We start from the raw sequence: 12,524 nt of genomic DNA, 5'->3' as shown, positions 1-12,524 counted from the left end.
TGGTGCATTTACAAACCTTTAGCTAGACAGAGTGCTGATTGGTGTGTTTACAACCCTTTAAACAGAAAAGTTATCCAAGTCCCCACTAGACCCAGGAAGTCCAGCTGGCTTCACCTCTCAGCTACACAGTCCTCCATGGGCTCTGCATTTTTACCAAAGTCTTTATCAGTTTGAGTAGAGGAGGAAAGCTGCCCTTGAGGAGAGTGGAAAAATCCATGGTAACTCAAAGCCATGTTGAAACCTATTATTCAAATTTAAGGCATCCTGTTGTTGTTTTATTGACAATTTGATTTGAAAATCTAACTTTTAATGCTGTACATATGAATAAGGCCAAATAAAGTATAATGTTGCCATGTTATCCACCAGAAACAAACAGATGCCTCAACACGTGGGAGCTTCTGTAAATGGGAAACTTCAGATCCTCCAGGGCCAGTGACTTGCCACGGAGTCAGAGAATTGTTGGCTGACTTTGTTGGGCTAGAATTCATTTGTGTTTCGTGCATTTTTTAAAACATCCCTTTTGTTCTTGCCAAATGTATGATGTTAGGAAATCCCCATTACTGGGGTGTGGTACCTACCCATCCCCTCTTGGGATTCTGACTCATTCCAAGCAGGAGCAATAGTGAGATAGGAAAGGAAAATGGGCAGAAGAATTAGACTCTGTTAGCACAGTTATATTCCCAAGTTATGCTATAAAAGCCAGTGAACACTGGTTTGGAAAGAGCTGTTATTTTTTCATTCTCAACTTTTCCCAGTGGTCTCTATAAATAACATAATATGTGAACCTAGGTCCCTTGAGGAAAAGAATAATGATTGTTTTGCATCATTATCTGCAACTCTTGGGCTTAAAGTCCTAACAAAAACAGTTTCTTTCTGGTGAGGACTTCTATTTTCAGCTCTTCTAAATGTTAAAGGCAAAGTAAGGGGGTCATATACTCCATAAATTCTTTAACTCAGGAAGACTCAGTTCAATAAACCTAAGGGAGTTGATGTCTTTTTGCTCAGCTATTCAGAAGAAGAAAGACACGCAAATTTGAAACCATTCAGTAGAATGTGATGGGCCTATTTGACTGCAGGATTTTAAAGGAGTGTTTTTAAAGGGAGGCAGTGAAAACTGTATTCCCTGGGCTTGGGGGTTGCTGCTTGGAAATGTTTCCATAGAACCACCCAGAGCCTTTTGGGCTAAATTTTCAGTTCATGTTACTCTTGTTAAGAAGTAAAAATTTATCATTTATTGGATTTAAATTATTATGCAACTTTGTTATTCTTACTTCTTTAAAAATTCACTCATCTAAAGGGAAAAGTCACATTGTAGAAGACAGGTTCCTTAAAATCCAAGGGAACTCACTAATCTCCATGCAAGTGTTATTAAACAAACTTACTTTCTCAGTCCATGGGCCACACTGTTTAATAAAAAATCCTGCAAGTACCACTGTCCTATTTATAACAACACCAACACCAACAACACCTTACCCACCATAGTTTTAGTAGTTACAGTTGCACTATTTTTGATAACATGCAAGAAACGTTGGCAGGGGTCACGCCTTGTAATCCCAGCACTTTGGGAGGCCAAGGTGAGTGGATCACAAGGTCAGGAGATTGAGACCATCCTGGCTAACACTGTGAAACCCTGTCTCTACTAAAAATATAGAAAATTAGCTGGGTGTGGTGGCATGTGCTTGTAGTCCCAACTACTCAGGAGGCTGAGGCAGGAGAATAACTTGAACCCAGGAGGTGGAGGTTACAGTGAACCGAGATCGTGCCACTGCACTCCAGCTTGGGTGACAGAGAGAGATTCTGTCTCAAAAAACAAACAAACAAAAAAGAAAAGTCATCAGCCTAAAAAATAAATACCCTTTATGAATTAGAAATATATCCAAGAAACAATGTTGCTATAGTTAGTATATTAATATTGGCCAGGTGTGGTGGCTCACACCTGTAATTCTGGTACTTTGGGAGGCCAAGGCGGGTGGATCACCTGAGGTCAGGAGTTCAAGACCAGCCTGGCCAAGATGGTGAAACCCCTATCTCTACTAAAAACACAAAAATTAGCTGGGCATGATGGCTTGCACCTGTAGTCCCAGCTGCTCAGGAGGCTGAGGCAGGAGAATTGCTTGAACCTGGGAGGTGGAGGTTGCAGTGAGCCAAGATTGTGCCATTGCACTCCAGCCTGGAGTGAGACTCTGTCTCAAATAAAAAAAAAAAAAAAAAGAGAAAAAAAGAAAACTGCAAGCAGATTCCTCTGGAGAATCCTTCATGTTAGTGTTATTTAAAGCTATTCTTTTTAAACCTTGCTCAATTATTCAGGCTCAGTCACCATTACCTTCTCCATCAAATTAATCTTCTCATATATCCCATCCCCTACCACATGCAACCTGTTATAAGAATAACAAGATAAGGGAGTTTAGAACTTTTATGGGATTTTTTTTTGACTGACATTCCTCATCTCACAATTTACCTGGAACATTATAATCACCCATATTCTGAGCCCAAACGTGTTTATTTGCCCCTTATTCATAGCGGATCCTCTTGTTTGCCCATAGGTTAATCAACTCTTTTTAAATTTTTAAAATTGATACATAATATTTATATATATTTATGGGGTGCATGTGTTATTTTGTTACATGCTGATATGGTTTGGTTGTGTTCCCACCAGATCTCATCTTGAATTGTAACTTCCACAAATCCCGTATGTCATGGAAGGAACCCAGTGAGAGATGTTTGAATTGGGGGAGTGGGTCTTTCCTGTGCTGTTGTTGCGATAGTGAATAAGTCTCATGAGTTCTGATGGTTTTAAAAATGTGAGTTTCCCTGCGCATGCTCTCTCTTCTCTTGTCTGCCGCCACGTGAGATGTGCCTTTCACCTTCTGCTGTGATTGTGAGGCCTCCCCAGCCATGTCAAACTGTGAGTCCAATAAACATCTTTCTTTTGTAAATTGCCTAGTCTCAGGTATGTTTTTATCAGGAGCATGAAAAGGGACTAATACAGTATATTGGTACCAGTAGAGTGGGGCACTGCTGAAAAGGTATCTGAACATGTGGAATCAGCTTTGGAACTGGGTAACAGGCAGAGGTTGGAACAATTTGAAGGACTCAGAAGAAGACAGGAAAATGTGGGAAAGTTTGGAACTTCCTAGAGACTTGTTGAATGGCTTTGACAAAAATGCTGATAGTGATATGAACAATAAGGTCCAGCCTGAGATAGTCTCAGATGGAGATGGGGAACTTGTTGGGAACTGGAGCAAAGGTGACTCTTGTTATATTTTAGCAAGGAGACTGGTGGCATTTTGCTCTTACCCTAAAGATTTGTGGAACTTTGAACTTGAGAGAGATGATTTAGGATATCTGGCAGAAGAAGTTTCTTAGTTGCACAGCATTCAAGAGGTGACTTGGGTGCTGGTAAAGGCATTCAGTTTTAAAAGGGAAACAGAGCATAAAAGTTTGGAAAATTTGCAGCTTGACAGTGTAATGGAAAAGAAAATCCCATTTTCTGAGGAGAAATTTGAGCCAGTTGCAGAAATTTGCATAAGTAATGAGGAGCCGAACATTGTCACCAAGACGATGGGGAAAATGTCTCCAGGCCATGTCAGAGATCTTCACGATAGCCCCTCCTATCACAGGCCCAGAGGCCTAGGAGGAAACAATGGTTTTGTGGGCCAGGCCCAGGGTCCATGTGGTGTGTGCAGTCTAGACTTGGTGCTGTGCATCCCAGCTGCTCCAGGCATGGCTAAAAGGGGCCAAGTTACAGCTCAGGCCTTCAGAGGGTGCAAGCCTCAAGTCTTGACAGCTTCTATGTGGTGTTGAGCCTGCCAGTGCACCAAAGTCAAGAACTGAGGTTTGGGAACCTCTGCCTAGATTTCAGAGGATGTATGGAAATGCCTGGATGTCTAGGCAGAAGTTTGGCCCTGGTGGTGGCAGCTGGGAGCAGTAGTGTCTGTGGGCAGGAAAGCCTGACCTCAAGGTGCATGGAAAATACATGGTAGTTCCTCTGCTGGGTGGGGAATTGCAGGGGTAGTGCTTGCTCCCAGTGGCTCTTGCCAGCTTGCTGGGTGTTGTAGCAGCAGCTGTGGGTGGGGGATGTCAGTGGGGCCAAAGGGGTATAGAGATATAGGGTCTGTTGGGACCTAAAGCAGAATGCCTTCTGGTGAGGGCTGGGTTTCCAGAATGGTGCTGTGCTGTAACTGCTTAGAACTATGGATGTGTGGGACCCAGTGTGAGCTCCCTCTCTGGATCAATGCTATTGAGCAATCTCCAAGCACCTCCTATGTTGGCCTGAGGGCCCATGACTGTCAAGCGGCTCTCCTGTGGCTATGATTGCAGAAGTCTGTGGTGGGAATGTGGACCACTGGGGGTCTCTCACTTACTGTTTGCCCACATTAGGGAGCTTCTCCAGGTTTCTAGATGCTCTGGGAGAGCAGGCTGCCTCACTTCCTTCTCCTTTGCCTTCCATGTTTGCTGTCACTTCTCTGTGGAATTCTGCTGTTCTATCTTAAATTATGTATTCAAAGTGTGATTATCTACTCACTATTTTGGTTCTTCTTTGTGAAGGAGGTGAGTACCAGATGCTTCTAGTTATCTGAAGCCCCTCCCAGATTGGCCTTTAAAACCCAGATTAATTTTTGTCATGCTCCATTTCAGGCAGATGACCTCCTGGTTAGAATGGGGCTGTGTTCTCTAAGTAGTCCCTGGATCTTCTAGTGAAGGCTCGGGACATGGCTGAGTGGATGTGCAGAGGACTGGCCTAGATGCCAGCTTTTGTCATTCCTTACACTTGTCTCCATTTGCTTAAAAAAATCGTGATCCTACATAAACTTTCTTACATTTGAAAACTTCTTTTATTAGTTTTACTCACATGCAGCTCTCTCAGTGGCTCTCAGACCTTGAATACTGTCTGAGCATCAGGTCTCATTGATGTCAGTTGCTTTGTAATTATGTAAGAAGATGGAATGAGTAGCTTGGATTGCTCATTGGAACTTGTCAATTCAGGACTATCATATGACATATATATATACCACTCTACAAAGTACCCATATGTCCTCCTGCCTTTTTTTCTAACAACTCTTTCAGTAGCTATTATTTTCCCCTCTTAGAGATGAGGTTTAAAGAGTTTAAGTGATTGGCCCAAAGACATACTGATTTGAGCCTTGAGACCATTATCAGGTATGGTTCTTCATAACTTACTATGCCACCTAGATTTTAAATGAATATGTTTAGGACTGGCTTTAGGCCTAGATACAGGAGATGATTGCTCATGCAGTGAGATGATGAAGAGGGGGTATGGGTGGAGAAGAACTTCAGTGGTAGAGTATCTGAAAACCTAGTATCACCCAAATCAGAAATTCATCCTCTTGGGTTAAAGATTGTCCTTTGAAGGTATTAATTTATCTCAGGACACCATAGCTCTTTTCCCTATAATCAGCCATTTGCATTCTAGTTTGAGCTGAATTAGTGTTAGTCTTGAGTAGGGTTCACAGGAGTGGCAAAGACACAGAAAATGGGCCACCATTCCTAACGCCAGTGCCCCGGACCTCATAAGATGCTCTAACCTCCTGGAGCAGAGGTGGCCTCACGTGCTCCTTCTCAACCCAGTGTTCAAGGAAACAAGTTCCTTTTGATTGGAGTTGGCATTTGAATTGGAGTCCCTTTGGAAACAAAAAAGGCACGGAGTGAGAAGGGAAGGGGGCTCTGTTTAACCAAGGTGGGCCTGGGTGGAGGCTGAGAAAGGACTGTGACAAGGTAATGGTAGGTAGCAGGTGACCGGAGAGGACAAGAATCTAACGGAGCTTGGAGCAAAGATGACTTGGGAAACTTCCAAATAAAAAGATCATGTTGTTAACAATTTTGCCTAAGTTTGCTCCTGCAGATAAACATATCCAGTATCAAATACTTCAGTGGCAAAACCCTGAGAACTGAAAAGAAGCCAAAATCCAGTAAACTCTGATATTTTCAAAAATAGTCCCTTGTAAAAGAGATTCAAGGACACTCATTCCTACGATGAAGTCTGGGCCCCTAATCCATCTTCCTCTGCTCCCCATTCCCTGCCCTAGCATTTTCTCTGGAACGACTCCATTCAACAGAACGTTGAGAATTTGACTCCAAAACTCTGAAGGGCAGGTCAATATGTCAAATCTTCAAGATTACAAAGATTAAGACACAATCTGCTTCAGGGAAGCCATGATAGGATTGGAAGAAAACACAGACAATGACATGATAACGGATGACATAACTAAGGAGAAGAGGGAGACGGGTGATGCAAGCAACACCTGCCAGTCATGGGCAGAGGATGGAAAATCCAGGCAAGCTAGGAACACAAGCAAAGCCTCAGGAGAACCTCCTGACTTAACCCACTCCCAAAAAGACAGGCTCTGAGGTGGAGATTTACATGCAAGATGTTTACAAAGCAATTTCCAGTGCTTCTTGGGAATTTGCTTAGAGGGAGGAGTTGAACTGTGAAGCAGTTGCAAGAGGCCTATTAGGAAGAGCTGTGGAACCAGGATGATTTTTAGAGCTGGGGCAATGAGCGCCTTTGTGCTTCTCATCCTCAACCAGTCATTGAAGTGAGCTTCCGCTGGGCTGATGATGTGACCTGGAGCAAGAGGGACTCAGCTGAGATCCACTGAGAGTCCACATAGCTGGGGAAACGGGGATCTCAGTTCTGAAGGAAGATCTAGGTATGATTTCGCTGCATGCACTGTACATATGAATTAAGCTGGCTCCTGATGTGTATGGGTTAGATTTCCATGCTGGGAGAAAAGGGAGGAAAGGACAGGAATGGTTTTTTTTTTTTTTTTTTTTTTTTTTTTTTTTTTTTGAGATGGAGTCTTGCTCTGTCGCCCAGGCTGGAGTACGATGGTGAGATCTTGGCTCACTGCAAGCTCCACCTCCCGGGTTCAGGCCATTCTCCTGCCTCAGCCTCCTGAGTAGCTGGGACTACAGGTGCCTGCCACCTCGCCCGGCTAATTTTTTGTATTTTTAGTAGAGACGGGGTTTCACTGTGTTAGCCAGGATGGTCTCGATCTCCTGACCTCATGAATCACCCACCTCGGCCTCCCAAAGTGCTGAGATTACAGGTGTGAGCCACCACTCCCAGCCTGTTTTTTTTTTTTTTTCCTCTTAAGTGAGCAGAACATTGCAGCTCTAGTGAAGGTTGTGCATAGGCAAGCAGATGGGATATGAAATTAGGAGGAAGGCAAGGGGCTCTCTGCAGAGAATCTTGAAGGCCAATCATGCCTACACTTCGTCATTTTCTCAACAAAATATATTAACATATAACATTTAATATATGGTATATAGTTTTTCACTGCTCTAAGTGTAGGGGTGGGGGATGTGGGGGCCACTTGTAATATGAGCAAATAATAACTTTGATTTAGTATCATTTTGTCACATTTGTTCTCAAAAGTTTCTTATTTCCTAACTGCTCATAGGAGTACTGAAATCCTATAATATATATATTTTTGGCTTTCTGGGGTTTGACTAATATAAGATGATAAATCATCCGCCTGCAAATATGGTGGACCCCTTCTGCAGAGAGACCAGCGTTCAGGATTGTAAAAGCCAGGCCTTCCCAGCAATGTTCTCTCCATCTCCCTGTGACTACATCCCCAAGAAAGCTGTCATTAGGAAGGAAACATGGTGATTGGACCATTCGTATTGGTTTCTTTTTTTTTTTTTTTTTTTTTTTTGAGACGGAGTCTCGCTCTGTCACCCAGGCTGGAGTGCAGTGGCCGGATCTCAGCTCACTGCAAGCTCCGCCTCCTGGGTTCATGCCATTCTCCTGCCTCAGCCTCCCGAGTAGCTGGGACTACAGGCGCCCGCCACCTCGCCCGGCTAAGTTTTTGTATTTTTAGTAGAGACGGGGTTTCACTGTGTTAGCCAGGATGGTCTCGATCTCCTGACCTCGTGATCCGCCCGTCTCGGCCTCCCAAAGTGCTGGGATTACAGGCTTGAGCCACCGCGCCCGGCCTTGTATTGGTTTCTAAGTGAGTGTTAACACAGGACTAGAGATGTACTATATGAGGTTTGGATAATGGACACTCACTTGTAAGGTAATTGTCACCAAAAATAGGGGATTATGTTCATTTTTTATAGTCTGAGCATTTTGCACTTTGAAATGAGAATGAAAAGAGAAGTAGCTACTGAGCGGGATGATGAATGAATGAGGGGACAGAGCCAGGGCTGACATCCCAAGTATTAGATCCATGTATTCTGTGTTGGATCCTTTCCAGGGTAAATTATAGGGGAAAATGCCATTTGTCTTCTTTTCATCCTTTTCATCTGTAGAACTGGAAGAGTTACTACCATTTTTTATTGGGCTTATTTTGAGGAGTATTAATTTAACTTTATACAAAGATGAAAAAGAATATAAAATAAGAATTTGGTTTCTTGGCAATTCAAAATCAGGTCACTGTTTTACAAGGCTTTATCATCTGTACAGTAATTTTTTTAGGGGTAGCTAATTAGCGGAGGACCCAGTGGATTTTTTTATACCCAGTATGTCTTAAGAATCATGTGGGCCTGGGTACTGGACTCCACTCCTGGGGTTCTATTTCAGAAGTTCTTATGGCACAGAGAAGTATGCATCTTAACAGGTGTTTTATCTGATTCTGAAGCAAGTGGTCTTCTGTCCATGAGTGATTACTACAGTGAGATAGATAATAATAGTTTGTTTGAACTGGGGTCTAGACATGCCTATGGGATCTAGCCAGGAAATATAAATAAGAGGGGCTGCCTGGTATAAGTCGATTAGGGCTTGGTGCATATTGCTGCAAGCCGGAAAACACAAGTGGGGCAACAGTGTCTCAATTTTCACTTATTGTTGTGATGGGGGAGTGCGATTCCGATACTGCTAAATGGCCTGACCATTCAACAGATACCAGGGAGCTGGAAATCTATACAAAGTCTCCTAATATTTAAATGTTGACACCTAACTGAAATAAAATTAAGACTACGTGTTTGGCAGATAAAACATGCATACTGGATTCCATCGCTAAGCAGCCAGTCTGATGCATCTGCTCTAGAGAAAGGAAGAAGTAAAAGGTGTTGGGATTGTGCAGGGTGAGTTTCAATGCTGTTAAGGCAGAGTGGTCTTAGGTGATTCTCTTTAGAGCAGTTGTATTTAAAATTCTTGTTCTGTGAACAGTGTCAGGGGCAAAACAGTGACGTTCTCAAAGATACTGTGGTTTGTGATGGAAAAATTAGAATATTTGGCACCTGACACAGGCACAAAGGTCTATTATTTTCAATTACTTCCTTGGAGATTTTTTGGGAAGATTTATTTTCAGATTTGGAGGCAACCCATTGCCAGCTATGTCCTGGGGGCATGGGAGATGGGTGGATTGGCATGGGCGAGAGGACTTGAGCCTACAGGAGGGAATTAGGTGGGAGATGATATCGGAGGCAGAGTCCTCCTGGGTGCCTGGAATAGTGATATCTAAGGTGGCCTAAAGCTACATACAGGGAAATTAAAAGACCTGAGATGCTGACCCAGACAGTCAGGAACCAAGAGAACTGGAGCCAGAATTAAGCTGGGAATAATGCTTTGGGCCAGAGCTCATCACAGGGCAATCTTTTCTAAAGAAAGAAGTGAGATCTATTTAAGAAAAGAATAGTTAAAATGTGTCTTGAGGCCTGGCGCGGTGGCTCATGCCTGTAATCCCAGCACTTTGGGAGGCCGAGGCGGGCAGATCACGAGGTCAGGAGATTGAGACCATCCTGGCCAATATGGTGAAACCCTGTCTCTACTATAAGTACAAAAATTAGCCAGGCATGGTGGTGCATGCCTGTAATCCCAGCTACTCGGGAGGCTGAGGCAGGAGAATCGCTTGAACCTGGGAGGCAGAGGCTACAGTTAGCCGAGATCGTGCCATCACACTCCAGCCTGGGCACAGAGCAAGACTCTGTCTCAAAAAAATAAATAAACAAAATTTAAAAAAAGTGTCTTGAGGCATCAGAGTTCTCACCCAAAATATCTTTCTATCACTTCTGTGTACTCAATATTTAAATATGCATTCCAACCTCTCACCTCCCTCCTCACCATCAAGTACTGACATGGCCAATGGACTTGCATAGCAGAAATATGAACTCAGCTAAAGTCTCCTTCTTTGAGTCTGAGGCTTTGGAATGACTGCTGAAGGTGAATATGAAAATTAAATTCTCTAGCTTGCCTTCTGCACACCTAGAAGCAGCTCAGTTCAGGTCCATGGCAGGCAGTATTCGCTAGGGAAGGGAAGTGGGCCAGAGGGTGGAAAATGTCAGTGGTTCCCAAACCTGGGTCAGCACCTATCAGTCATAGCTCTGATAAGCTTATGACATGGCGGTAACAAACAATCTTGAATCGTAACACAGCGAAATGGTATTTCTCACTCAAGACTATATGACCAACAGGGTTAGCAGAGAGAGAGAGAGAGAGAGAGAGAGAGTGTGTGTGTGTGTGTGTGTGTGTGTGTGTGTCTTGCTCACTGTGATTACTTGGGTATTGAGGCTGACACAGTACGTCAAAGGTAAGTAAATCACGGCTTCAGGTACATCAGTAAGTACATCAGGGGAAGTGACTGGGAAGAACTACTTACTGGCTTTGAAGCCTCTGCCTGAAAGTAACACATGTTACTTCTGCCTACATTTCAATGGTTATAGCAAGTCACATGATCATGCTTGCCTTCAAAAGAGGCAGGAAAGTGCAATCCTACCACAAGGTTAGAGCAGAGAAATGGAACATTTGTGATCCCTCTGAGAACCTCCACAAACCTTAAGATTCGGATTCATTATATTTTCCCCAAGTCATTCTAAGTCTCTCTTATGTTTGGAAACCTCTGATCTACCCATTTCATCTTTGGAGGAACTTCTGAGCTGAGATGTGAGTCCTTTCTTGGCTTCTTGGCAAGGCATCCTAAGTATTGAGTGTAGATTTGCATTCAGTAGGTATCCAATGAACCGTTTTTCTCAGTAACGCACCCAGTCTTCAAGAGGAAACCAAATGCAAAGTAACCGTATTTTTTATTTCTATGAACAATAAAATACTTTCATAATTTCACATCCCATTGCTTTTAAGAGCACATATATTACAAATAAAGAAACTCCACAAACTTTAAAGATTAGTATTTATCAACACTTCTGTACACATACACAAATATTTTAATATAATGGTATCTGAAATGTTATTCATATATTTTTAGTACTGTCATAGTATTAACTAAAAAGGATCTTTTAAATTTGGTAAAAACCGTATATTTTACAATCTTTTATTTACATCTGAAATATGCTTAAATGTTACAAAAACATTCACTTTAACCTTTAAAATATGTGTACTAGGACTGGGGTACTGACCATACAATAACTGACAGCAAACTTAGGGTTTGCATTTGAGCTACACATTCACTGGAATTTCATGGCAAATACTCACCTTGGCTTGATCAACACTGCTCAAAGAAAAAAAAAAATTATACAAAATGTGCAAATTCAGAGATTGGCAAAATTCTGAAGCTTAGCGAGGTAAACAAAAATATTAACACCATGAAAACTTCAAATAAATTAAACCTGTCTTCCCCGAGATTAGCTGCAAATTCAGAAAGTTCTCTTAGAGGCGGGTCTGATGCAGCAGAGCCCTCAGACTTCAGCACTAGATGAGATGGAGACCGCGGGTAGGGCCGGAGTTGCTTTGCTAATTACTCGAGTGCAGGTTTGGTCCACTCCGCGCTTTGATGGGTCGTCCCTGCCCGTAATCTTAAAACAGGAAAAAACAACACAACAAAATAAAATAATGCAGAGGTTAATGTTAATATCCCAAACACAAAATTAAAACCCAGAATACAGGTTTTTATTCCCCACAGGGCAATTTATGCAAATTATGAAAAGACTCATATCAAAGTAGATCTAAAGAATTTTTCCCCAAGACGGTGTGCTGGCTTTAACTTTTGGTGAAAGTAAAAATAGTTTCACCATCATCTTCCGCTATCTGACATAAATTTATAAATGTTGGATGAAACTTACAAAATATATCTGAGTAATTCCAGGATTTTATTTTATTCTAAAAGGTTATCATTTATATTGTCAGCATGTGCCAAAAAAGGGGAAACATTAGAAACCTCATTTAAATGTTTGCATAAAAGGAAATACAGTAAATAAAAGTCTTGACCTGATTTTAATTTTGAAAATAATGTTAGTGTGCCTAAAAAGTACTTTATCAGATTGATTCAAATAAGGATGTGTAAGCACAATAACAGCAGAAACTCCAGACACTTTAAAAATATATCTTTGTACAGAAGAGATTTCTGTACAAAGAATTGTGAAGATTTTTCCACTAACTTCACACATTGTCCCACTGTGCCATGACTACCATCTCTACTCTTCCAAGATAAAATCGCTACTTCTGTTCCCCAAAGAGCACTCAGCTGAGAGCATCCTATACTACCAATAAATTCTCCTTACGATCAGTATCACAAAGCTCTGAATAAATAATCCGACTGATGATGTGTTCAAAGAGTAGACTCCAGGTGCAGTATACCTATGCTTGGCATCACACCAGATTG

The 12,524-nt window shown here is 42.2% G+C and overlaps 1 protein-coding gene and 1 long non-coding RNA gene across 13 annotated transcripts in view; one reads left to right on the top strand and one right to left on the bottom strand.

The window, feature by feature from the left end:
- LOC126932901 (uncharacterized) overlaps window positions 1–12,524 on the top strand; it is a 188,149-nt gene that overhangs the window by 161,352 nt on the left and 14,273 nt on the right. The gene's annotated exons all lie outside the window — the stretch shown is intronic.
- Window positions 10,974–12,524, bottom strand: part of DOCK10 (dedicator of cytokinesis 10) — a 1,376,581-nt gene continuing 1,375,030 nt past the window's right edge. For all 8 annotated transcript variants that reach the window (XM_050752140.1, XM_050752144.1, XM_050752143.1 and 5 more), the window contains one exon: window positions 10,974–11,718. In XM_050752140.1, coding sequence (XP_050608097.1) covers window positions 11,657–11,718 — 62 coding nt within the window. In that variant the 3' untranslated portion in view covers window positions 10,974–11,656. The remainder of the gene's footprint in view (window positions 11,719–12,524) is intronic.

The sequence above is a fragment of the Macaca thibetana genome, chromosome 12, assembly GCF_024542745.1.
Source record: "Macaca thibetana thibetana isolate TM-01 chromosome 12, ASM2454274v1, whole genome shotgun sequence".
Taxonomy (NCBI): Eukaryota; Metazoa; Chordata; class Mammalia; order Primates; family Cercopithecidae; genus Macaca; species Macaca thibetana.
This window is presented reverse-complemented; position numbering and strand designations above follow the sequence as displayed.